The sequence below is a fragment of the Hydractinia symbiolongicarpus genome, chromosome 12 (genome assembly GCF_029227915.1).
Source record: "Hydractinia symbiolongicarpus strain clone_291-10 chromosome 12, HSymV2.1, whole genome shotgun sequence".
In the NCBI taxonomy this organism is placed as follows: Eukaryota; Metazoa; Cnidaria; class Hydrozoa; order Anthoathecata; family Hydractiniidae; genus Hydractinia; species Hydractinia symbiolongicarpus.
This window is the reverse complement of record NC_079886.1, coordinates 16,153,891-16,180,457: the sequence shown is the minus strand read 5'-3', so window position 1 is coordinate 16,180,457 and position 26,567 is coordinate 16,153,891. Positions and strand designations below refer to the sequence as shown.

Below are 26,567 nucleotides of genomic sequence, written 5' to 3'. Positions count from 1 at the left end.
AGGGCAACCAAGATATCCACTTAGAGTCACAGAGACATTAATGGCATTCTCGTGCTAAATGTTTAAGAAAAAAGAATCAATTCACATATTGTTATTTAAGAATTAAACCAACAATGATTATTATTTCTTTATTAACAATATATTTCGGATAAATTTATCCATCATCAGGTCTAAAAGCAAATTAAAACGGTTAAAAAACGGTATAAAATATTCACAATTCCTATATACATATATCATACAACAATCATAACTACACCCAACGTTATGATAAAAGCTAAATTAAATTTTGATTACTAACGCTCGGCTTCTTTACTCATCTTTTGCATTCAAAATAGGTTTTATATAATTGATCATTAACGCCTCGAGAGTCATTAAATGATATACGGAGCGTGTTGTAGAGCATAAGATCGACATATGTTCCATTGATAACATAGAATTACATTCTTTACAATGTTCTCCCACAGGACCAACTCGATTGTGTTCCTTTAGCTGCGTGGCCAAATGTCGGCTCGGTTGTCCAACATAGCACCATTCACATCGTGGACATTTTGTAGACCACACGACTTTTGAAACATTTTTTGACTTGCGGCTTCAACAGAGGCAAACACGTTTTTAACTTTCTCGAAGTGTAGATGATTTTGCACGGGACATCTAGTTTTCTCAAGGACTGTTCGAATTTCTCTGAGACTTGTCCGCGATACTGTATGCATATCAGCGTATTTTCGGGTTCTTCTTTCGCAGCTGTTTCTACTGGTGCATTTATATTGTTAGTATCTTCAACAGTTTTTGACATCGTTTTTGCAATTATTGGATCGTAAAAAGACTTTGGCCATTGATTATTCTCAAGAATTATTTTAGCCTTTTCCAAACTTTGATGAAAATTCAACCATGTGCTACAAACTCGATGAATTTTATGAAATAAACCGGTGTCCGTAGGCTTTGTATACCATTTGCACGATAAAGCGTTGTTCGAACAACAAATTAACATATCTAGGAAAGGTATAGATGCATTCTCTCCTTCTCGTTCTATAGTAAATTCAAGTGAAAGATGTAGGTTGTTAATTTGTTGGAGTTTTTCATCAATGTTATTACGGCTGATGTTTCTTAAAACATCATCCATATACCTTGAGTATAACTCAGCATTATCTTTTATGGTAGAATCGAACTTACTGAGCCATCCATTTGCTAGTTGTGAGGCGGGTGGGCTTCCCATAGCTGAGCCATCGCTTTGCTTGTAATAAACCATCGTGTGTCAACATAATCACGTCGCGGCTACATAAAGAAACAAGACTTTTAATTTTTTCGTATTTGCCTGAGTATAGCAGTTCGGTACAATCTTCTATGGCTTCATTGAGTGGTACGTTGTGTACAAGGATTTCACATCAAAACTGATAAGTTCTTCATTTCTACCTAGCTGGACTCGGGATAAAGCTCTGAGATGTCTTTCGTAGATGAATTGATATTACATTCATCGAACATTGACAACCAATCGGAGACTTGCTTACCAATTTTATGATACGCAGAGCCTGGCATGGATAGAACTGGGCGAAGAGGCGTGTCTTTCTTGTGTACTTTTGCTAGACCATACAAGCGTGGTGGTTGGCTACCTATTGGTTTCATTTTGTCATACAAAGCGTCCGAGATTTTATTAGCATCTTTCATTGACTTTAACTCCAATATGATTCTTTCCTCTTCTTTAAGAATAGGGTGTTTTTCGTTCTTTCTTCGTCGGACAAGCTTTTCAAATTGCGGTACATCAGTAATAGTCTTCATTTTTATATTGTAAGTTCCAACCTTCATGATGCAAATTCCGATGCTCTTGTGGAAAGGCAAGCCAATCAAGTTATTCTCTTTCAGGTATTCGTTTGTCATTTTCACATTTCTTGATCCTTTCTGTTTGTTACATTGTTTGACATAACCTAATGTTTTAACGTTTATGTCAGTAATAACATCTTCATCCACCTTTTGTCTTCTGCAGATATCAGGTCGTCTAGCTCCACAAAGACATCATTCCTATTGAATCTTCCAAAGACAGCATTTCTTGGACCAAGTGCTAATGTGTCAAAAACGTATCTCGGTGGGATATTTTCTAACTGGTAACAAATTACTGTGTTATCAATATTAAACAATGTTTATCCTGTTCATTACATAGTCGTATAAGATTTTCATTTATCCTCTGTCTGTGCTCATTTTCATATAGCTTGTTATGAATTCTTGTATGTAGTATAAGTGATGGTAAGAGTTTTGTCTCAATAATCGTTCTTAAATCATTTCTGAATTTCATCAGTTTCTCATCTACAGAAGGCTGTTCGCCTTTAGCTTTAAATAATTTTTTTCTTAAGAGACGTAATTGGATATCTTCTACTATTTTATCGTCAAAACAGCCATTTTCAGGAATCCGAAACTTTAGAAAGTTCGGAATAACATTCGCTTTTGAACAGTTCTTCAGGAAATTGATACGTAGACCATGACTGATTTTCTTCCTTAGATGTTTTAAAGAGTTTCCATAAACCATTTGGTTTCAATTCCAATATAAACAACGAATATGATAAGAACATTGTGGCGTTACATTTCTTATTTAAGAATTAAACCAACAATAATTATTATTTCTTTATTAACAATATATTTCGGATAAATTTATCCCGTATGTCGATCTTATGCTCCACAACACACTCCGTATATCCTTTAATGACTGTCGAGGCGTTAATGAGCAATTATATAAAACCTATTTTGAATACAAACGATGAGTATAGAAGCCGAGCGTTAGTAATCAAAATTTAATTTAGCTTTCATCATAACGTTGGATGTAGTTATGATTGTTGTATGATATATGTATATAGGAATTGTGAATATTTTATACCGTTTTTTAACCGTTTTAATTTGCTTTTAGACCTGATGTTGGATATATTTATCCGAAATACATTGTTAATAAAGAAACAATAATCATAGTTTAATTCTTAAATAACAAATGTGACGCCACAATGTTCTTACCAAATTCACATACTGCTTGCCAGAAACAAGAAAGTCTAAAAGTTCCCTGTAGGCGGACAGTTATTTTTTTACCTTTTGAATGCTTCAAGAAACACCACAACGCAAGCCCTCTTCTAAATAAAACACCTTTCTAAAGCAAAAAGAACTCGCATTAAATTATACCTGAAATTGATCTCCACAAAGCGGACATTAGCGAACACTTTTTTCTACTCATTTACTTCTTCACAACAGTTGTATGTTCATTTGACAAGAAGATTATCTTTATTCTTATCCAGCGAAGGCTTTCGCTTGATCCCGTGTTGGGAATAATGAAAGAGGATGGAAGAGTTTGAAACAAAAAATATATCCAATTTGGTAATGTTTCAGATCAAAAATATACTTTATCCCTAAAAAGTCTGCTTTTGGGATGTTCTATTGCATTTTCTTTTTTATTATAATAGGCACAATCACAGTTACATTACCCCTGAATGATATGTTCATTTAGTTTGCGCTTTTCTTTCGCCCAAGGGGGGTGATATTACACCCAAATCGTATTTTCCTGTACTTTAACTTTCGTCTTGAAATTGATATCAAGTTCAAGATGCATACTAAAAACCTTCTTAAAATAAAATATTTGTATAAATAAATATTATTTCGAAAATAAAACGGGCAAAAAGAGACCCCCGAATTTAAGCACTATCAATTCCAAAATGGTTTTCGTCAGCGTAACGTCGTTGCATCTTCCTTTTTTGCCATAATAAGGCCGCACTGAACTGTGATTTGATTATTCATCAAAATTAGGTTGCGTGTATAGCTTATTACATGCAGTCAAAAACACGTCTATATAAATACATTGCATTTGTTATTTGTAGACTACAGATTCGTAAGTGGTTTAGGACGACCTGCTTTTTTGTCGGAAATCAGGCAATGGGTCTTCATAAAGAAAGGAACGTAAAAACCCTGTAAAATTTGTAAAACAGAAATCTTTTCTATAGTTATTATTCATTTGACATTGAATTTTTTGCCAACGGTACAAATTTGTACAAATGGCAAAGAATTTTATAATTGCTGAGAATGTAGTCACACTAATGACCCCAACAAAAAATAATGTAACAATATTTAAACCAACAAAGGTCCCCTAAAGCTTATAAAAGCATTTTACCATGACAACACTGGCATATTTTCTAAATAAATTAAATCCCAGGAAAATTATAGCTAAATGTAAGTTAGAAAAAGTATTTTTTCTCAATTAATTTTTAACCCTGTTTGTGACGTGGTTTACTATCATACGAAACTTTCTGTGGTAAGATAGCCTCACATTAACAGTGACTCTACTTCCTGCTCTGATGAGAAACTGTTTTTTAATTACTTCAAATTAAATGTCGCCTGTGTCTCAATACACGGCTTAATTGTCTTTTTCTCCGCCTTTGAATACTTTATCATCTCAAAGAAAATTCGCGTTCTATTTATTAACTATTTCGTCATAACCATATACACTTACGCTGTTTCAAGAACATTATATGTAATGACTGTAAATCATTGCAATAAAAAAGTGTTCAATTTAGCTAATTTATTATCATGTAAAAAATATAATAATTTCCTAAAAAGTATATACTCTATTTATTCTTGTTTCAAAATAATTTTGTGAAATACCTTATTCCTTATACCATGGTCATACGAAAAAAGGGTCGCCCTTATTGTTTTGAGATTAAATCAGAGAATTTTGCGATGGTACGCTAACCTTGCACAAAATTTGGAGGGCGAAGATCTAGGCGACTTATATTACTTGCTTGATGGTGGCATTTTGATGAAGATTTTGAAATTGATAAAGATTTAGATTCCCTTCTGATTGAAGAGTCATTAGAAAAAAGTTTTAAATGTAACTTGTGTGATAAAGTTTGTAAAACACAAGGACTCACAAGACACAAAAACACAAAGCACACCATCATAGCTCCACTTGAAGTTACCCCATCTATATCACAGTTAAACCAAAAGAAAGAAAACATTCTCAAGAAGTTCCACCCACTTCAACTTAATAAGATAGTGAAAACTGTGCTATTAAATGCTCAAACGACATGTGCTTACCAGAAGAAGTTAGGGCAAAATTTACATCGAAAATTTTGTTTTTCAACTCAGACAATTTCCTTCAACTTTGGAATCACTTCAAAAATACTATAGAAGGATATAAAGGAAATGCTGAAAGTTTTTATGCTCGATTTTATGCTCGATTCTTTCTCTCTGAAAGTTTGCTTCCTACAAAGTTTGAAGATATCACTCTTACAAATATTTTGTTAACCGAAGTTGCTAATGTTATGTTAGTACATCTTTCTGGTGACAACAATGTTATTCCATCCTCCAATGAGAGCACAACTTTAACTACTGCTTCAAATCTTTCAGAAAAAGAAATCAAAGTCTTACAATATTTGGCAGGTTTTATTATTCACAAGCTTTACAAGAAGTACAAATATTCAAAACATAACAACATATTTCAAAAACAATACTTGTCAATTTTACTAGCTTATAAAGTTGATTCAGATATTTCCCAAAGATACATCGAAATAAGAGATAGAGGAGGATTATGGTAAACAAGTTCACATACCCAAAAAATAATTATTCAGTGTGAGAAAATATTTCGAAAACACACCAAATCATTTGTTACATCAATTAATAGCAAGACATTGGTATTTAAAATGTTGCAAGATTGTTTTGTGATTTCAAGTTTTACAAATATCAAACAGTATAGAAACAAATCGTTCAGAGGATTGAAAGTCAGCTGTTTTTGGCCAGTGCATTTATGATAGCTGGATTAAAACCACGTGTTGGTCGAATGTAATTTCTATATTCACGTAATGTTCGTGAACTTGGAAGAGCCGAAATACCATTACCCGTTTTAGGATCATATCGTAAATCATTACATGCTGATGATGACTTAGCAGCAAGGTTTAAACAGAATTTGATAATCATTGGATGATATCTGACACTGAATGGACTGAAACATCTCAAATATTTCTGCTGTTCCTTCCAAAATAATTGCACAAAAGGTGGAATATTTAGTTGATCAGTTTTGGAAAAATTTATGTCAAATCTTCACCTATCTGTGGACTTATACTCTCACTACAGTTCTCTAAAGCAGATTTCATTTGTTCAATTTGGTGTTCAAGCTGTTTACATTTAAGTCGTTGCTTTTGTAAGGTGAGTTTCTCTCGTTCAAGTGATGTAAATTTTATAAAGCATTTAATTTATCTGGGACTTCTAGCTTACTTTTCTTCGTATTAATTTCACACTTTGTTCTTAAATTCAATGCTTGACAACTTTTGCAACACTGCTTTTGCATGTCAAGTAGGGTTAGCACAATGCACGATGGTATTCCACTTGATGCAAGTTTGATTTTGATGAAGAATGAGTAAAACTGAAATAGTCAAATGTTTTTGGAATCACATGTTTTTGAAAGTAACTTGCTTTTACAGGGTCAGGTATTTGAATACCAGGACATAACTTTGACTTTCCTAACTCAAAATTTGAAAATGTCATGTAAAAAACGATCTACCATACTTCTTGTACACTTCATGATCTTCTGGCAACATCCATCCGAAAACACAAAATGTAAACAACAATGAATCTTCAACAAAGATCTCAAATTTTGGCAAAACATGTTCCTGTGTTTTAAATATGGCATAAACTAAATTTAGCAGCCACTGCTTCTACCTTCCAAAAATCCCCAAGAGAAAGTTTAAAAACACGGTTTTTGAAGTCAGAAAAATCTTTATACGGGTTTTATACGCGTACTCCAATCTGACGTCGGCATTCTTCTCACTTATGTATTGAAATAGATGAACGAGGTGGTTCTGGGGGTGAGGTAAAAGTGTTCTTTACAAGCAAATTTAAGGTTGGTAACTCTCCTTCCTTAAGCTTTTTTTGATCAGAGTAAATCCACATCTGGTTGGTGGTGAAGTGTTGATCACAAATCCATAGCTTTTTATGGTCTTTATCGTCGATTTTAACTTTTAGCACATTGTCAACAACACGATCTTTGGTTATGATGTTGATAAGTTCTGCTGCCCATTTTATAGTTAAAATCATTTCTTTCCTTTGGTATTTTAAAAAAACTGATTTCAGCGTTTCTCCTGGAGATTGAACAACCATAAATTGCACAATATTTGCCAGGCATATTGCAAGAAAACAAGAGGAAAATCAGTAACAGAACTTCTTAAACATTAAGTACATGCCGCCATTTTTAAATTCTGTGCATGGTTTGGGGTATGGAACGAGTCAAAACCGCAATGAATATGTGTAGAACAATAAGCTATTGTTATTTTCCAAACTATCTTTTTTTCGTATGACTATGCTTATACCCTATACATGTACAGTCGACTCTCTCTCTAATTCGAATCTCTATTATTCGAATCTTTTTTTAATTCAAACGAATTTAAAGTCACCGTCAATTTTCGTTAAGAAACTCTTATAACTTACTTTCTTTAATTCGAATTTCTTTAATTTGAAAACCTCTATAATTCGAACAAAATTTTAGGTTTCCTCGATAAAATACTCTCGATAATTCAAATTATCGGCGTGTAAACTAACCGTTAATACATTCGAATTTTTATTTTCGAAATTCAAATTTCAATTCAAATGTTTTAACTTTTTGATAAAATTGCGTTTGATAGTTTGATGAACTGCGTCTTACTTCTCGTTCAAAATGGCTACGCGACTCCATGTAAATCAAAAGCTAGAGACAAAGTACAAAGCTTGTTGGAGTTAGAAAAAGGGAAGTCCAATAAAGAAGTGGCACAATCATTTGGTATCTGGTCTAATACGCTTTTGATCTGGAAAAAAACAAGGAAAAGGTTTTTGAGGGTTATGAAAATGAAAATGCCAATACCAAACGAATGAAGCCTGATACACACGAGCAAGTTAATAAAGCTGTATTGAAATGGTTCACACGTATACAAGCTGAAAATGTTCCTGTTAGTGGCATCCATATCAAGGAAAAAGCCCTTTATTATGCGAAAGAATTGAACTTTGAGAAATTCCAAGCATCAGATGGCTGGTTAAACAAGTGAAAGAAATGTTTGTTTTTTTTGATTACTAAAATATTAATTTACTAAGTACATATTTCTTGCTATAATATCTTTCTTTGAGATACTGATGTAATTTTCTTCTGCTGTGAAAATTAAACGTGACGGTACCTTCTTCAATTTCATATGTCCTGTTCAAGACGATCGGTATTATTTCGTCTTGATTAATGAATATGTCTTGGATCGATGGTTTTATAGTGGCCATGCTTAGATTACGTAGTTGAAAAATATTGCCAATGGCATGGGTTCCACTTACTTTTTTTTCTTTCTTATTTACAGGTATGGAATATCCTTTAAGACCATTGTGGACGAATCTAAATCAGTTACAAAAGAGATGCTACCGACAATCCGTACCAGATACCCACTTGAAAACATCTTCAATGCTGATGGATACGGTCTGTTTTATCACTGCCTTCCAAATAAGACCTTTCACTTTAAGAAAGAAAACTGTGTGGTGGCAAGTATAGCAAAGTTCGATTGACCGGGGTGGCAGCGGGAAATGCAAAAGGTGAAAGACTGTCAGTGTTTGTCATTGGAAAAGCAAAAAAAATCCAAGAAGTTTCAAAAGTATTAAAAGTATTCCGTGTCGTTACCGAGCCCAGCCAAAAGGTTGGATGTCGTCCGACTTTTTTGAAGAATGGGTCAAGGACCTTGACCGTAGTTTTGGTGTCAAAAATAGGAAAATCGCTTAGGTTATGGATAACTGTCCTGCTCACCCACACGTTTGGGTTGAATTCATCTTTCTTCCATCTAACACATCATCGGTAACGAAGCCTATGGACCGGGGGGTTATCAGAGCACTCAAAGCTAAGTATCGTTCTCTTTCAGTTAATAAGCAACTTGATAACTTAGAGAAAGAAAAGCAGCTGCCGAAGTTTCAAATCTTAACACCAATAGCAATGCTCAACAAGGCTTGGGGTTCTATTCCTGACCGAACTTTTTGAACTGTTTCAAAAATTCCGGTATTTCTGAAGAGTCTGTCGAGAAGGCTTTAAACGATGACGATGATTGATGGCGAGGATAATGTTGATGGCGAGGATAATATACCAGGAGATACTTCTACTGAGCATGATAATGTCAACAATGATGAAAATAACTTACCTAGGCATTCCCTTGAGAACACTATACCTGGAGATAATATGCCAGATTTATTTACTCCAAATAAGCATGCTGTCAAAAGCTACCGTGATTTGGATGCTGCAAAAGACATCCTGTTACAAGTGGATAATGAAATGCCACAGTCATTACACCTTGGTGGAAAAATCAAAGAAAATGTTGCCACTACAGCTCATTTCCTGGAAAAATGTCTTACTCCAGAGGTGAAAAAGAAGATAGGGAAAAGACACTTGCTGCCTAAAGACTGTAATAAAAGGGCTGTGTCGAAGATGAACAAATGCGTTTTTAATCTCAAAAGTTTTTCAGAAATTCAAAAACGTAATGAAAGAAATATGTATAAAAAACAGCAAACAATGTTGAGTGCAACATCAGCCATTATAGAGGTGGTTGAAAATGTTTTACAGTCTGATGAGGGGAAAAAGTCCTTGAATTCGAAATATGTTGTCATGAATTGTCTTGATGCAATAACACTACTCGAGTCAGTCAGTACAGACCTAAATAATAAAAGAAAACAAAATGTTCGCACCTCATTGAACCCTCAATGCAAGGATCTATGTAACCCGAGTAGACCATGCAATGAATTCCTTATTGGGAATGATTTACAAAAGGGTATGAGAGAAGTGCAGGAAGCCTCTAAAGCTAGCCTTGTCCTCATTCAGTACATATAGCTACAACAACAGCAGGAAATACCAATCATATCCTCCACAACAAAGTCATTGAATTGTTCTTTCTCTGCTAATGGAAGCAATTTTATCAAATCAGAGATCACCAGGTTACTTAAAAAAGGAGTAATCTTAAGATCATCCTATTATATTGATGACCTTATTACCATGCACAAGTCTGGCAATGGCTACTTTGTAAACATAAAGAGAATTGTATCTTTATTAGGAGATTTGGGATTTTCTGTACATCCTGATAAATCACATTTTCTTCCAACTCAAACCTTCGAATACTTTGGTTTCATCATCGATTCAGTCAATATAAGAGTGTATTTAACTGATTTAAAAAATAATCTTCAGCCCTAGTTTTCATGCTATGTTTTTTGGAAAACTTCATTATAGAGATTTATAACGTCTGAAGATAGACTCATGAAGAAAAAACTGTGGCAATTTTGAATCATACACTACTTTGTCTGCTAATGCAATAGCAGATACACAGTGGTGGTGTGACAATATTACCTCATCATACAGTCCTATCTCATTTGGTAACCTCAACATGACTATTTCTACTGATGCTTTTAAGCTTGGGTGGGGTGCAGTATGTTCCAAATCACAAACTGGTGGCTTATTCTCAGAAGCAGCATATAAATGTACTAGAGCTAAATGCTATTCTTTTTGTACTTAGGTCATTATGTGACTCAGTTTTCAACACCCACATCAAAGTATTGTGTGATAATACAATAGCGGTATATTGTATAACCAACATGGGTAGTTGTCGTTCTGTCCCTTGTGACATTGCTGTTAAGTATATTTTAGAATGAGCCATTAAAGATGACAACTGGCTTACTATATCACACATTCCAGGGCTTCTTAACCCTATTCGGTCCGGGGTTTTTCGAACATACTATGACCGGGGGGGGGGGGGGCGGATTCCGCCCCCCCTCAATAACTTTTCATAGGGTTGTTTAAATTGAATCAAACTTGGCACACTTATAGTACGTCATAAAAGGAACAAAATGGCGCCAAAAAAAATTTGCTTGCGTCAGCACATTTTCTGTGACGTCATCAAAAGCTTAAAAATTGTTAAAAATGCCACTATCTGCTTAAAATATAATTACTTTTGTTCTAGAGCGAATTTTTACATTCTGTTTGAAGTTTCTGAAAGCTAAATAAAAGTTATTTAACATATCTTCCGGTTTTTACATGGATCTGATAAAAAATTGCCAAAAATTGCCCGAAAATCCGTTTTTTTCCGATTTTCGGGTAAAATCCGACAAAATCGGGAAATCGGATTAGTCACGTGTTCAAATTAATCAAAATGATTCTTCTTAATGAAACAAAGTTGTGTTGCAAGTTTCAAGTTCTAAGGATAATCCTAACAGGAGTTATTATATTTTCTCCATTATAAGGATTTCATTGAGATTTTTAGGGGTAGTTTCGAGTAATGGCCAATATCAAAGCCTCTGAAAGGTATGGGACCTAAAAAATTTGCATGCAGGTGTCTAATAGATAAATGTTGAAACTCAGTAAGTTTCATAGCCATATAACAAAGCAATCAGGAGTTATTAAAAAAAAACCGTCAGGGGGGGCGGAATCCGCCCCCCCCCCCCGGACCGAATAGGGTTAATGTAGGAGCTGATGTAGAATTTAGGAAGCATAAAATTAAAACAGAATGGAATTTCAGTGAAAAGATCTTTCTGGACATTGTTTCACACTTTCAATTTTTCCCTGATATTGATTTATTTGCCAGTAGAATCAATACCCAACTGGCTACATTTGTTTCACATAAACAAGACCCTTGTGCGACACATGCAAATGCTTTCACTATTAATTGACATGGTCAAAAAGTCTATTGCTCTCCTCCTTTCGCCTGTGTAGATACAGTTGTTCATAAAGCAATTCAGGGTAAAATTAAAGGTTTGATCATTGTACCAAATTGGGCGAATCAATCCTGGTATCCATTACTTCTCCAGATTGCTGTTACAAATCCTTATGTAATTTTACCTTCTAGGGAGCAGCTATTTCTTCTGAATCAACCGTCGTTACTCCATTCACTACACAAGAACATGGAGCTTTTTACAGTGCTGATTCGAATCTGATTGTACAATTTGATGTTTCTGACAAGGTAAAGTCTTTGCTTATTAAATCATGGACTTCTGGAACAAGGAAGCAATATGCACATTATATCAAGAAATGGCTTAAATATTGCAGCATCAATAACCTTGATTCAACCTCAGCTCCTACGGTTGCAGGTTCAGATTTTTTAGACAAGTTATTTTACTCCACCAAGCTGGAATACTCTGCTTTAAATACAGCTAGATCTGCTCTAGCTATCATCTATAATAAAACCCTGACCATGGTATAACATTGGCAACCAACAGATAATCAAACGTTTATTGCGTAGCATTTTCAAGGAAAGACCAACTCTTCCTTGATATGCAATCACTTTTGATGTGGATGTCGTGTTGAGGTACCTTGACTCTTTGCCACCACCAGAAGAGTTATCTTTACAATTATTAACGCAACGTTTAGCTGTCTTGATGTGTGTTCATAGTTGTTAACGATCACAAACACTCAGTGATTTATCTTTACATAGTTTGCATCGGGAAAATGAAATTGTGTTTTCTTTATTCAAAGTTTACTCAAACAAAGTAGACTGACAAATCACCAGAAACCATTGAAAGTTCTTGCAATCCCACTAACAGGAAAGTCTGTGTTGTGCAAAACCTTACAGAATACCTTGCTAGAACTAGTGGTCTACGTAACGATGAAAAAAGGCTTCTCATAAGTTATGTTTCACCCCACAAAGCTGTACATCTAGCACTATTGCAAGATGGAACTGTAAAATGTTGCAAGCTGCGGGAGTGGAGCAATTATTTTTAAGGCGCACTCAACTCGTAGTGCTCGATAAAAGCATTATTACGTTTTCAGGAAGTTTCAAAGAAGAAAACTTCATTACAAAAGGATCTAATCTTACATGCATAACATGTCCTCCAGGCGGAAGGTGTGACTACGAAATTAAAATTCAAGGTCATTTTTGGGGATATGTTAATAGAGATAATCATATACACTTTCTGCTGTGCCCTTCGTCTCACTCCTGTTCCCGTCAATGTGAATCCTATAATGACTACAAGAAACACGAAGAAGAGATTTTATGTGAAACGTGCATAAAAGGGTTTCCATTGAACTACTTCAGTGACAACTGTGTTAAGAGTGATGGTTGTCATACAGCATCGTCATGGTTGTTGTATGTAATGTATAGTGTGTGTTACGTGATTCTCTTGTTGTACTATAAAAAAGTGTTTGTATTTTTAATGATGGCTATGTCAAAATACTTTGTGAACAAGGACCAAATTATTTTGCTTTTAAGAAGAAATTTATCTACCACAGGGTAGAATGTGTCGTCTATGTTTTATTTGAAAAAGAAGAAGAAGAAGAAGAAGAAGAAGAAGAAGAAGAAGAAGAAGAAGAAGAAGAAGAAGAAGAAGAAGAAGAAGAAGAAGAAGAAGAAGAAGAAGAAGAAGAAGAAGAAGAAGAAGAAGAAGAAGAAGAAGAAGAAGAAGAAGAAGAAGAAGAAGAAGAAGAAGAAGAAGAAGAAGAAGAAGAAGAAGAAGAAGAAGAAGAAGAAGAAGAAGAAGAAGAAGAAGAAGAAGAAGAAGAAGAAGAAGAAGAAGAAGAAGAAGAAGAAGAAGAAGAAGAAGAAGAAGAAGAAGAAGAAGAAGAAGAAGAAGAAGAAGAAGAAGAAGAAGAAGAAGAAGAAGAAGAAGAAGAAGAAGAAGAAGAAGAAAAAGAAGAAGAAAAAGAAGAAGAAAAGAAGAAGAAAAGAAGAAGAAAAGAAGAAGAAAAGAAGAAGAAGAATAAAAAAGAATAAAAAACAAAACTGAAAAACGAAACAGCGACAATGAGAATAGCTACATTGCTTCTAGCATAAAGACCATTCTATATTTTTTTTACCAAATAGAAGTTTTGATACATATACCAGCCAGAGAACAAGACAGTTACGGTTATTTACAGCAATTTAAAACCACAATCTCGAACATATTTGACTTTGAGTTGATTTAATTATACTTATCGAAAATATGTCCCGTTAATAATCTTGTTGCTGTTTCTAAACGAGTAATCAAAATAAGCAACGTGTTCATGCTATTCTTGGTGCTCGTTTTTGCTGTTGGTTTCATTGTTCTCATTCTTCAAATAAAAAAACAGATAAAATCAAAATGTTTTGAACATTTTAGCCAATGTCAAGTCATGGACAAAATATGGAGCTGCTTCATACAAGTCGCTTTACTTAGTTACACTGGTGTGGCCACATTTTGTTTAACCATGCTCCATTGTGTGGAAATAGGTAACCAGAACCACTTGTTTATCAAAGCTGATATTATATGTTACACATGGTGGCAATATTTCATTCTGATCATTTTCGATAAAAATGCTGCAAAGAAGAAAACTGAACCTAAAACTTCTTCTTAGCTTTTTCCCTTGCGTCTTTCTATCACTACTTTCACAATGTTTATCGCCAGATCACCTTCAATGTTAACAGAGATGAATTTAAAAAATCCAGGACGTATGTGAAATGTTTACTGGTGCGTTTAGATTAAGCAGATCTGGCCAAACAATTGGGAGTCAGTAGTAATTGTGCGGCGATTATTGATTGCCGTCATTTGCAATTTTTTGATGAATCCAGTTGCATGAATAAGGTTAACGATACCTTTACTGTTATCTTACCTTGTACATCGTCTTTATGTGTCGCCATATCGTAGCAACATTTTAATACCCATTAGACACTATTTCGTTGTCTTTTTTGATGATAATCAATATCGCGAACTTGTTTTATGCTTTTGTTTACATGAACGATCAATCAAATGTACCTGGCATCAATGCAATCATAAACAGTGTTTGGATTCAACATGTCATTTTAACAGCACCATTGTTAATTATTGTTGTTTTAGTTGTTGTTGCTATTTTTAAAATAATTTGCTTTCAAATAAGAAGATGTATTGGCCTTAAGAATCACATAAACATGTGAATAAGACACTTTCGCAAATATATTAAGTATATTCCAAGTTGTTGATCAATTATTTGTTTTCCAGTAGAACAAAAGAGTCCTTTGAAACTATTTTTTGTTACTTTTTATGGCAAGTAACGTTTTTGAGTTAGTTTTCATTTTTTGTGCTTGCTACGTCCTGCATATTTGTGAAAATACGATAAACAATCGCTTAGAGTCGCCCAAAAACTCGATTTCCTAATATTTTCGATCGCAGAAAGTCCCGCGAAAAATAAATGGAAGATAGTCGTAAGCAAGTAGGCTTAATCCGGCACCTGAGTAGAGCTGACCAAGCATTCTTTGGATACAATCTAAGACAAAAATTGATGGACAGTTTGCATTTTTTAGCATTTAACTATCTAAACTCTACAGCGCAACGTGGTAGTTGTGCAGTTTAACATGCGCGCATTTACAGAACAATTAAAATTGGTTACGCTGGCGTCAGCAAAAATTAAGATTGTTTTTGCAGCGAGTTTAAGGGAATTATTACATAAGCCCGGTTAGCCAGGTTAGAATCAGCCTGCTATGACATGAAGTTTTCTTAGCCAGTGCCAAAAAAATAGCTTTATAATAATAAATAATTTATTTTTCTTAATTTATAAACTAGTACTTTCTTTAAAAAGTTTATAAATGAAAATAAATTTTACTGTGGAAAGTTTATCATTTCTTGAACATGATAGTTTAGTAGGCGACGTTTCGGGAGATCCTTCTCCCATCATCGGCTAAAGTAAAATGATGTTGCGCATGTATTTATATAATTGCAGATGATCGAAATTTATAAAAATTAACCAATCAGAAACGAGCTGATAATTACAGTTAATTACGGTAATTAAAATTGCTCTTTATGTGTTTGTTATGTTCTACACTGTTGATGGTTTCTTTAATTTTCCTGGCCGTTGTTCTGGATTCTCTGTCAGCTGTGGTCCGCAATTTCCTTTTTCTTCACATCTCCGTTTCTCACTGCGCACATATGTTCTTGTGCTCGTTGCTTAAACTTTCTTTTTGTTTCGCCCATATACACTGCATCACAATCTTTACACGGGATTTCGTAAACAACATTGCTTTGTTCTTCCAGGTTTATTTTGTCTTTTGGTTTAGACAAAGTGCTTCTTAGGGTGTCTTTAGAGTTAAGAATGCATTTAATCTTGTGTTGCCTTAAAACTCGACGAAGGATCTCGCTGGTACGAAGGGTAGGAATGCTGACGCGATAAATTCCTCTGATTTTTTCTTGTTGTCTCCGTTGCATCTACTCTTTATTTTATTTTCTACTTGCGTGATGATTTTACGACTGTATCCATTTGCGATTAATGCATTTCTTACACGTCGAATTTTTATTTTCCTCTCCTGTTTGTCACTGACTACGCTGTTGGCACGATTCAGTAATGAAGATATGACACTTTCTTTGCATTTCTGCGACTACTGATGATGCAGGGCCTCCCATGGCAACTCGCAGAAATATACATACATCGAACTTTGTAATCCCTTGACCTGTCACACTTTCTATTCCCTTAGAAATGATGAGCATAAGACTTTTTTGATCTGTACTTACACTTTCTTCACACTTAGAAATGATGAGCATAAGACTTTTTTGATCTGTACTTACACTTTCTTCACACCTTTCGTCTTGTGGCGGCAAAAATTCGATATTAGCCGTCCTGCTTCATTAAATTTATTTTGCTGTGAGAACGAAAAATTTGCCTCTGTTTGTAGTGTTTCAAATGAATAAATGAATGAATAGACCATGATTAATTTTATGAAAAAACATAACGTGACGGTAATAGGCCTAAATATCTTTATAAACGTTTTGAAAGTAATAACTGCCTCGATTAGCAAAAGAGAAATAAATACTTCCAATGGCGTTTTGACTGATTAGCCATGATGCTTACTTAATAAGGCGCCAATTAGGTGAATTTAATAATTTAACGCGTGGCAAAAAATAAATATTTTGGACGGCACGCGTAGAAAAATAGACTGAAAAAATTATAACATTTCATTTTGAGATGCGAACAGCGCACGGCACGGCTGCTGAACAACAGTTCATGATGACACCGCTGATTTTGAAGACTAGACCAACTGTCTTGGTCTGCTGTCAATAATCAATAAATCTGCATGTTACAGCCATCATAATAAAAAAAATCTGAACAAAAGCTAAGAAATGTTTTTATATTGAAATATATTAGTAGAGTTCGTATTCGTAGAGATTGAATTCGATGTTTTTCTCATATAATAAACGTTGCAGAACGACAACGCACTAGAACCATAATATAAAACAGTGTGATGTCCACGGATCAATACACACAAAATAATTAAACAAGAAAGTTGTGGATCAAAATAGCAAAAATGTTGAACAACATGTGACGAGCATATTTTCATTATTGACCTTACTGAACAAACTTTTAAGTAAAAAAAAAAAAAGAAATTAAAGTTTGTGAATAAAGATGAATCTTCCTTACGCGTTCGATTTGTTATTGAATGTTTCCGGTCTGCTTATTTATTAAATTTGGCGTCATCTCATCATAACGAATTTCATGTTTGAAGCTCGAAGTATGTTGTAGAAAATGACTTAAAACATAAAAACAATATTGTTGTTGGCCATAACAGATATTCCTTAAGTTCCAAAAAGTTTTAACGAAGGCTATAAGAAGCTGTTACTACTTTAGTACGTAGGTTATCTCAAGCCAAAGATGTTGTGTTTGATGTTTACTAGAAAAGTACATTTAAAACCTACTTCTTTTCACCCCATACAATCATGAAATTTCTGTAAAAATGTGGTTAGGAAGATATATTAGGTACTTAGTCGTGAATTATAGTTTCTTATTTGTCATTATAGTAGTTATGTTAGTGGAATTTAGGATTCAGAAATGTATATTTTTTCTCACTCGCTTAAAATTTATTTTCTGGCTGCCACAAAAAACTTTTTGTTCGCCTCTCCTTTAATAATTGGACGGAAAAAGATTCAAACGCGGTAAATTAAGATTTATTTAAAACACTTGATCATAACAATATACAAATATTACAACAAAAAATTACATTCTAATTATTCCTGGCTTTCTTTTTCTTCTTCACCTCTTCCGATGGATGTTTGTTTGAGTAAGACGTTCAAAGCTACCTTAAGATGCTGGGTGAATTATATTACAAGTGTTATAGTAAAATTCCCTTTTAAACAAAGATCCAAATTTTAAAATCCCAACTTTAACACGCCAACAAATAGTAAATTGAATAAAGGAAGCATTTGACCATATTGTGAAGCGCTCTTTCAAAGTCTGTGGAATCACGACATCGCATCCCAACAAAGTTCGTAATGCAGACTTTTACAAGAAATTTATGACAAAGGCTTTGGAATGTATTGACGATGAAGAAGACGTTATTAATGATACTTTTTCAACTGATTTGTTAAATATCCAGAAATATCTAGGTTGATAATAAAAAACTTGAAAATTACAAAAAAAAGATTATCTTTATTGTGTGTTTTGTCTCTTCAACCAGAAAATGTTTATCGTTATGGTTTGATAAGCGAAATAATTAGACGAAAATAAATTATTCTAAATTTCGGCGACACGTTAATAATTGGACGGAAATAAATTACGACTTTCCCTAAAAAATGGTGCTACGCGTTAATTAGAACACGCGTTAAATTAGAGAATTAACGGTAAAAAACTGTGTTATATCAAGATTATTATACCAACTCAGAAAATATGCGTGACCTGATTGGTCATTTCATCACAAAGTATATTTGTTATGATCAGGGCATTCTTAAGTTATTAGGAAAAATGCGTGTGTATAATATGCAATTCTGTTTTTGGGATTAAAGCTGGTTTACGGACTACCAAAAATTCATAAACAGGAAAATCCAATTCTACCAACAATCTCCTGCACTGCAACACCGTTATACAATCTATCAAAATTTTTTGCTTCCATCCTCAACAAATTTACAGCAAGTGATCACAGCAAAAACTCAAAAGAAATCTCGAAATACATCTGAAAAAAAAAGATAGCAGACGGCGAATGCGTGGTATCATTTGGTGTCACATCACTCTACGCAAATGTTCCAATAAAAAAGACACCTTAAACATCATTAAAGACCTTATCGAAAACGATGCTGCATTCGGTGAAAAGACAAAGATTCCAGAACCGGATTTTCTGCGTTTTTAAGCAAGTGGAGTTGCCATGGAAGGCCCTGCATCATAAGTAGTTACAGAAATACAGATGCAATGAGACAACAACATTAGTTACCAGATAGACATCTAAAGGTTTGAAGAAGATTTGTTGACGACGTATTCGCCATAATCAAACAATCCCATCTAGAAGAGTTCCATGAAACAAACTAAATTCACTGTTGAGCTTGAACAAGATGGAATATTGCTTTCCTGGACACTTTGGCCAAACGCAAGAATGGTTCCATCTCAGTTTCACTATACCGTAAACCACCACACACTGTCCAGTACCTTAACTTCGAATCAAACCATCAGAAATCTTGCAAAGAAAGAGCCATAATTTCATTACTAAATCGTGCCAACAGCGTAGTTAGTAACAAAAAGGAGAGGAAAGAAAAAATTCGACATGTAAAGGATGCATTAATTGCAAATGAATACAGTCATCACGCAAGTAGAAAAAAAAAAAAATTAAGAGAAGATGCAACCGAGACAGCAAGGAAACATCAGTGGAATTTATCGCATCAGCATTCCTACCCTTCGTACCAGGTACCAGCGATATCTTTTTTGTCGAGTTTTAGGGCAACACAAGATCAACTGCATTCTTAACTCTAAAGACACCCTACGAAGCACTTTTTTTAAACCAAAAGAAAAAATAAACCTAGAAGAACAAAGCAATGTTGCTTACGAAATCCCGTGTAAAGATTGTGATGCAGTATATATGGGCAAAACAAAAAGAAAGTTTATGAAACGAGTTCAAGAAAATATGCGCGCGGAGATGTGAAGAAAAACAAAATTGCGGACCAGAGCTGGAACAGAAGTCATCAATTTGATTAGGATGAGAAGAAAATCTTTGACAGGGAATCCCGAACAACGGCTAGAAAGATAAAAGAAACCAACCTCATATATAAAGAGGCAAAAGTTTTTATGGTGTTTACATTTGTAGAGTTATAGCAGGTTTCTATCTATTCGGTATGTTATACTATAATGAATAACAATTGATGAAAACTGCCCTCGGAAATTTTCTATTTAATTGAACAGGGTACTTTATTTTGAACAAACTTTATCCACTATTCACTAGTTCTTTTGCAGAAGGTATTGCCATTATTTGGTAATTTTTAGTAATGTCAGCGGGATTCTATACAATTCTTGTGAAAAGTTTAGAAACCTTCTTCAAAATCATGGCTTTTTTTAGCTAAACCTGCCTGGAAAAAAGAAAGGGAATCTTCAACAGAACATAACAAGATGATTAAAAAATATGGATAGATATGGGGTCGAATTAATATCAGAAGTATGTGGGGTCTTTATTTTTAGTGTTATTAAAAAAAAAAATTAAAAAAAAAGGGTTTTGTGCCTTACTTTCTCGTTCCACGATACAAGAACTTTTCTTAAATAATCAGCCAAATTCTAAGATACGAAATATAAAAACGCAAATAGAATATTTAGCCTAGAAGGATCAAAATAGAGATATTTCTATCTTCTTAGATTTAGCATAGGTTATGCTAAATACTAACTATACACTATACACTAACTAAATAATTTCCCGACAAAAATATTTCTTCGACGACACATTCTTCTCGACATTTATTTTGTACCTGCTAATTAAGATCCCGCAAAGTATTTTAACTTGAAGAACAGTGCCGTAACCACCAAGAAAGAGAGAAAAAGAGAGAGATTTAGTGTCATTTTTCCAAAAGTTAGATAACCCATGAAAACTACTTTTGTTTGACGTTATAAATTTGGGAAAACTGATGTTAGTTATGCCTGCTACAAATACTGTTAGCGAACGATCGTAATCAGCTTTGAACCGCATTTTCTAAAAAGTGCCAGCACCCTTAAAGTTTTTAGTGTTCTTATATTTTTTTACATTATTGTAGTAGTGTAATGTAAATATGTATATATCTTTTTCTACCTTTTGGTTTCTGATGGAAATTTTGATGCCAATGAAACAATGCAGCTTTTCTAGAGTATTTTCCGCTAATCTAGACATGTAAAATTTAAAAATTTCCCACTCGGCGCCCACCATAGCCTTGCGTAGCCACTATATAAAGTGCACTTTATATATGTAATTTTTCTATATAGCCCCCCCTCCCAATATTAAAATTGTGGTTACGTCACTGAAGAATGTGGAATCTTCAACCTAACAAGAAGGGGTTATTTTCGTTATTTTTGCTATTCCTGATAAAAAAACTTCATTCATTGGCAAAAAATACTAATTGTCATAAGAAATGGACAAATCAAAAAAATAATATAATAAAAAAATGACGCAAAAAGAAAAACTGAAAAAAATGCAATCTTGCACAATTACACCAGGGAAGAGTGACAAAATAATTTTATTAGTTAACAACATAAAGCAAATGACTTCACAGCTGTAACAGGAACGACGACCAGCAGTTTAAAATTTAATCTTGAAAATTTAAGGAATGATGCTCCATCCCTGTTTAAGCATGGCTTTTGGTGTTTCGTATATGTCTTTGTTGTTGTTATTTTGCTACTTTTGTATATTATTTAGATAACGTGACGTTAATGTTGGATTACAAATGGAAATTTCGCGCAGATACGTGAAGATTTTTCATGCTTTCATTTCAATTTCAAAGAAGAAGTGACCACACGCAAAAACAATTATCGGTAGCATGAGAAAGAATTTTAAGAGAGTTTACATCTAGGATTATCCTTACTTCATGGCAAAACTCAGATTTAGGATCGAGAATGTTCTTTTTTTTCCTTTTTAGCCCAAATCTGAGGGTTATATTCTCATAAAATTGCTTTTATAAAATAATTCTGTAACAACATTACAAACAGATAACTTAATTACAAATATGATTTTTCCTTGTGCCCTCTGAATAATTACTCCGAACAAAACCCATCTTGGACAATTCCTCTTGGTAAGTGTACCCTTGAATAATTTCCCTCAAGTGCACTCCCCCCTCGATAATTGCCTCCCCCTGTGCTATGCACAAAGATAGTAGTCGGTAATCCCAAATAATGTATTGAAATTTATTGTTTTAACGTCCACTTAAATTTTACCAATGAAAGGGAGTGGAAAAGATGGGTCAGACTGGAACGTAGTGTTAATGCGAAAGTTATATTTCAGCGTGGAAGAGTTGTGCTAAAGTAGAATATAACTATCAGAGTTGAACGCATGCGTCGGAGGAAGAGGTGTAGCGGAGCGGAAGGGGCATAAACAATTTCTCTGTGAAAGTAGAAAGAAAGAAGAACTAGCCGGGGGACCCACTGTCTTGACGCCGAGTTAAGCCACAAGTAGATGTGTGACTCTGCGTTAAGCACCAGGTTGAGGGCTTATAAGAGCCGTGAACTGTGCCATACATCCAAGTGGAGCGCTTTAATGCAGGTATACAGTATGTCATAAATTTAGTGAAGCGAACACAACCGTATATATAATGTTTCAAGTGTAATATATTTTTCAAAATATAACTATCATGGCACGTTAGGTGAATAAAAAAAATAAAAAAAGTTTACAGCCTGTTATTATTCCGTCATAGCAAAAACAATTCATAATATTATTTTATTCTGCAAAAAAATTTGCCGTGAAAGTTGAAAAGTTAATCGTGACACGGGGCTGAGCGTTTTGTACAAGTAAAACATGTTGCACATCCGTAAAGGCATAATACCCTTTTCAAAATCGCAACTTCGTTTAAATAAAACACACATGACACAGCCCGTCATTAACACCAGACTGAGCGGTTAGTACAGGTAAACCATGTCGCACATCCGTATAGGCGTACTACCATTTTAAAACAAAAAGTTTATCGCAGCTTCGATTTATAAAATAACACAGGAAACAGCCCGTCGTTATCCTGCCCAGCTAAAAAAAATACTCAGTAACTTTATTTAGCGACAGTAATAAAAAGTGTAGCTACCTAACTGCATTAAGATTGCGAATTATTAATTAAAGATTTCTGCATTTGGCTACTTTCACTTTTAAGCCAGGCCTAGCTGGATAGTTACAACACCAACATAAAAATAAAAAAATATGTGTCAAACTTTGATTTCAGCAGGACGGTGCCTCGAAACCTACTTTTGTACCCAAGATCAATAATTTTTCATAGGCTTATCCAAATTGAATCAAACTTGGCACACGTATAGTACATCACAAAAGGAACAAAATGGCAGCAATAAATTTTTGCTTGCGTCAGGACATTTTTTGTGGCGTCATCAAAAGCTTGAAATTTCTTCAAATTGCCACTATCTGCTTAAAATTCAATAACTTTAGTTCTGGAGCGAATTTTTGCATTCTATTTAAAGTTTCTGAAAGCTAAATAAAAGTTATTTAACAAATTTTCCGGTTTTTACATAGGTCGTATGAAAAATTGCCAAATACGGCCCAACAATCCGTGTTTTTTCGGGTAAAATCCGAAAAAATAGGGAAATCGGATTAACAACGTGATCAAAATATGCACAATGGTTCTTCTTAAAGAGACAAAGTTGCGTTGTAACTTTCAAGTTCTAAACATAATCCTAACAAGAATTATTATATTCTCCCTATTATAAGAGTTTCATAGAGATTTTTAGGGGTTAGTTTCGAGTAATAGCCAATATCAAAGCCTCTGAAAGATATGGGACGTAAAAATTTAGCATGCAAGTGTCTATTAGATAAACATTGAAACTCAGTAAGTATACTCATTTTCGTAAATTATTGCGTAACATTTCTCAAAACGAGGCCAGTGTTGTGACTTTTTTTCTCTAACGAACTGTGTCGTACGGAGGGTTTGTTGTGTAACTAGCAGGAGTAGATTATTGAGGAGGTGATTACAATACCGTATTTTAATTATGGCGCAATTGTCTCTCCATCACTTTGGCCACATTTTATATACAAATATAAAAATGCAAGTGGCATTAAATTGTCAAACATGGTGCGATTTTATTTTATACACAGAAATAAAGGGTTAGTTATTGATCATGTCTATTTTAACCAAAATTACTGGAAAACATTAGTTCAAAAAAAAAAAAATTTTGATTTTTGTATATATGCTGCCACAAATTATGTTAAAACAGGAATAATCAAAGAAATTTCCATCTTCAGGATTCAGCAAACAAATGTTATACATGTAAATATTTTTTTGAGGAAATTTCTTTGACTATACTATTTTATTTATATAATTACTTTATATATGCACATATGTTATGTTTTCTTCAGTATTGGTTGCTGTAAGTTTGTTAACATCGCACAAACAGATAAAATTCGATTCAAACTTCCAAGCATATTTAGTGGAACCACTCTGTCAAATATGTGGAAACATTTTAAACGTTGAATCATCCTTTCGACATGTATTCTTTCTGAAGCTATTTGTTGACTTTGAGTGACTTCTTTTTCTGACAATTGGTCTCTACCTCGTAAAAATGAAGGAATAATTAGTTCAATATCCAATGGGTTGAGATAATCAGCAATGAGAAAACCCCTATCTGCCATGACACCGTCACTTTCTTGCCACATCTCCTTAGTTTAAAAACCACTTTCCACAACTATGTTTTTATCGGATATGTTTCCTGGGTAAGCTGCAGACACGAAAGTAAATCCACCATCTGGGGCTATGACAACTAACACTTTTACTGTTGTGTGACTTTTATATTCAGAATACATCTGTTTGTGTAGCACTAGAGATGTAGGAACTGCCACCTTGAATTCTACACAGTCTATTATGCAGGGCACATTTGGAAATTTTTTCTTCATAGATTCAGGCATGGTATCAGTTACTGCTTTGCTAGTTGGCCAAATACATATTGGAACAAATTTTGCGTAAATATCATTAACCCAAGTGTTTACTGTGTTTGTAATTGTTCCTTCTGAAACTTCAATCTTCCTTAACCTCTTGATTGATAACACCAGGTCATAAGCAGTGTAGGCTTGGCACCATTTATTAATTTTTTTTTGTCTCTCCAGGGGTTTTTAATACTTGCAAAAGTGGAAAATGCACCTCGCAAATATTTGTACTTTCCTTGATCTTAAGCCATCCAATTGCACGATGCTTTTTTTTCATAAACTTATTTAGGAATATTAATCATATTAAATCTTGCGATCCCTAATCATGGAGGGTAAACAATATTTTTTTTCTGTTTGTTAAAAAAGTATTAAAAAAAACATGGTCTCAGGCATCGATATAAGGCTTTCGGTTATAAAGTCATGCAGCGTATGTAGTACCGGGTATCATATAGGGTATCAGATACCACTTTCTCATATGCCACATAGTTAAAAATCAGGACAAAAAAATTACTTGTCGGGACAAATTTCGATACCCCCGCAGAGCGTACCGCATTTTCTAGGGGAAATCAGGCAGCACGCAAAGAATTAGTCACATTTTTCTTTGTAGCTATTTCCACTTTTTATGCTGGTGCGATATATTTATTTTACAATCATTTTAAGGAAGCATAATTGACATAAAAATACATATTATGAAGGTTTAACTTGGTTATTTAAGCTGTGGGTACACTCATCATAACAAGTTATAAAGTTCCATAAATATGTGGCTTTCTAACAGTCAAGAGAAGAAGGACAACATAGGTTATAATGAACTATTAGGTTTGCATTCCGAAAACGCTCTTAGATTCCTAAAACGGCTTTTTTTAACGAATTATTATTTATCTTTTCGATATTAATAGCCGAGAAATGAATGGAAAGATAAGAGCGTCGGGTACAAGCGATGGATTGTACAATTCACGCACTCTGATTGGCCGAAAAAAACGCATAAATTGTTCCAACATAGCTGGCTATGGCTGGTTAACAGAACTAAGTATCGTTTCATTGTATATCGTTTTGGTAAGTGTGGTCATGCAAAAAAAAAAAAAAAAATGAGGAGACTGCACGAGATAAATTGGAGGTTGTTTATATGGTGGTTGCTGAACTTTTTGAATAGTTCAAATATTTTCAATTAAATAGAGATGTAGGAACTCAAAATTGAATTAAATAGTACAGCATACTAAGAAATTTCTCTGTTGTGACATGTTTAGAACTTTCAACTGTCGCTCTGCTGCTACCAAACTCACTTTCACACTATAGATGTTTACCATCTTTACCACAGAGACGTTTAGCCATCGAAAGAGTCTGTCTCCTAGTCCCGTTCTAAGGTCATAGATTTTTCTAATGTATACATTCGCTAAAAAAATCAAAAACAACATTTTTGTTGACAGGTATACACTAGTCGAATTTAAGCTTAAATAGCATAATAAGCCTAGGGCATCCAAGTTTTTTGCCATCTCCGGTCCCCTTTTAAAGATTCCGGCGAGGAAAATCAATTAACATGATGTTTTGCTCCATTAAATAAAATGGGTGGAACTTCGTGTATCATTTGATAGATAGCCATAACTGGGGTCAGGCGTTAGAAATAGCAGCAAGATTCGAATACTGCAGTTAATTATTCATTATGTGCGCAAAGAAAGGATAAATGGATTAATCAGACCTTTCAAGTTGAAAGAGGTTCGTTACATCAATCACTGAATATTTACAATCGAATATTTTAACATATTAGAATGGGAACGAAAGTACTCGTAAATAAATAATTACAAAAAAGAAATATTCTGTGAAGATTAATATATC

At 34.1% G+C, this 26,567-nt stretch overlaps 1 protein-coding gene across 1 annotated transcript; it reads left to right on the top strand.

The window, feature by feature from the left end:
- Positions 1-7,856: 7,856 nt before the first annotated feature.
- LOC130621295 (tigger transposable element-derived protein 6-like) lies at positions 7,857-8,989 on the top strand. The gene is made up of 4 exons (XM_057436596.1): positions 7,857-8,026; positions 8,325-8,440; positions 8,485-8,654; positions 8,738-8,989. Exons 1-4 carry the CDS (start codon positions 7,857-7,859, stop codon positions 8,987-8,989), a joined length of 708 nt encoding a protein of 235 aa, XP_057292579.1.
- The last annotated feature ends 17,578 nt before the right edge of the window (positions 8,990-26,567 follow it).

Bases quoted from the DNA above. Each gene is read 5' to 3' on its own strand.
- LOC130621295 (XM_057436596.1), top strand. From the start codon at position 7,857: ATGAAGCCTGATACACACGAGCAAGTTAATAAAGCTGTATTGAAATGG. The intron at 8,027-8,324 runs GTGAAAGAAATG...TCTTATTTACAG, and splicing joins TCAGATGGCTGGTTAAACAA to GTATGGAATATCCTTTAAGA. The intron at 8,441-8,484 runs GTCTGTTTTATC...TTTCACTTTAAG, and splicing joins CTTCAATGCTGATGGATACG to AAAGAAAACTGTGTGGTGGC.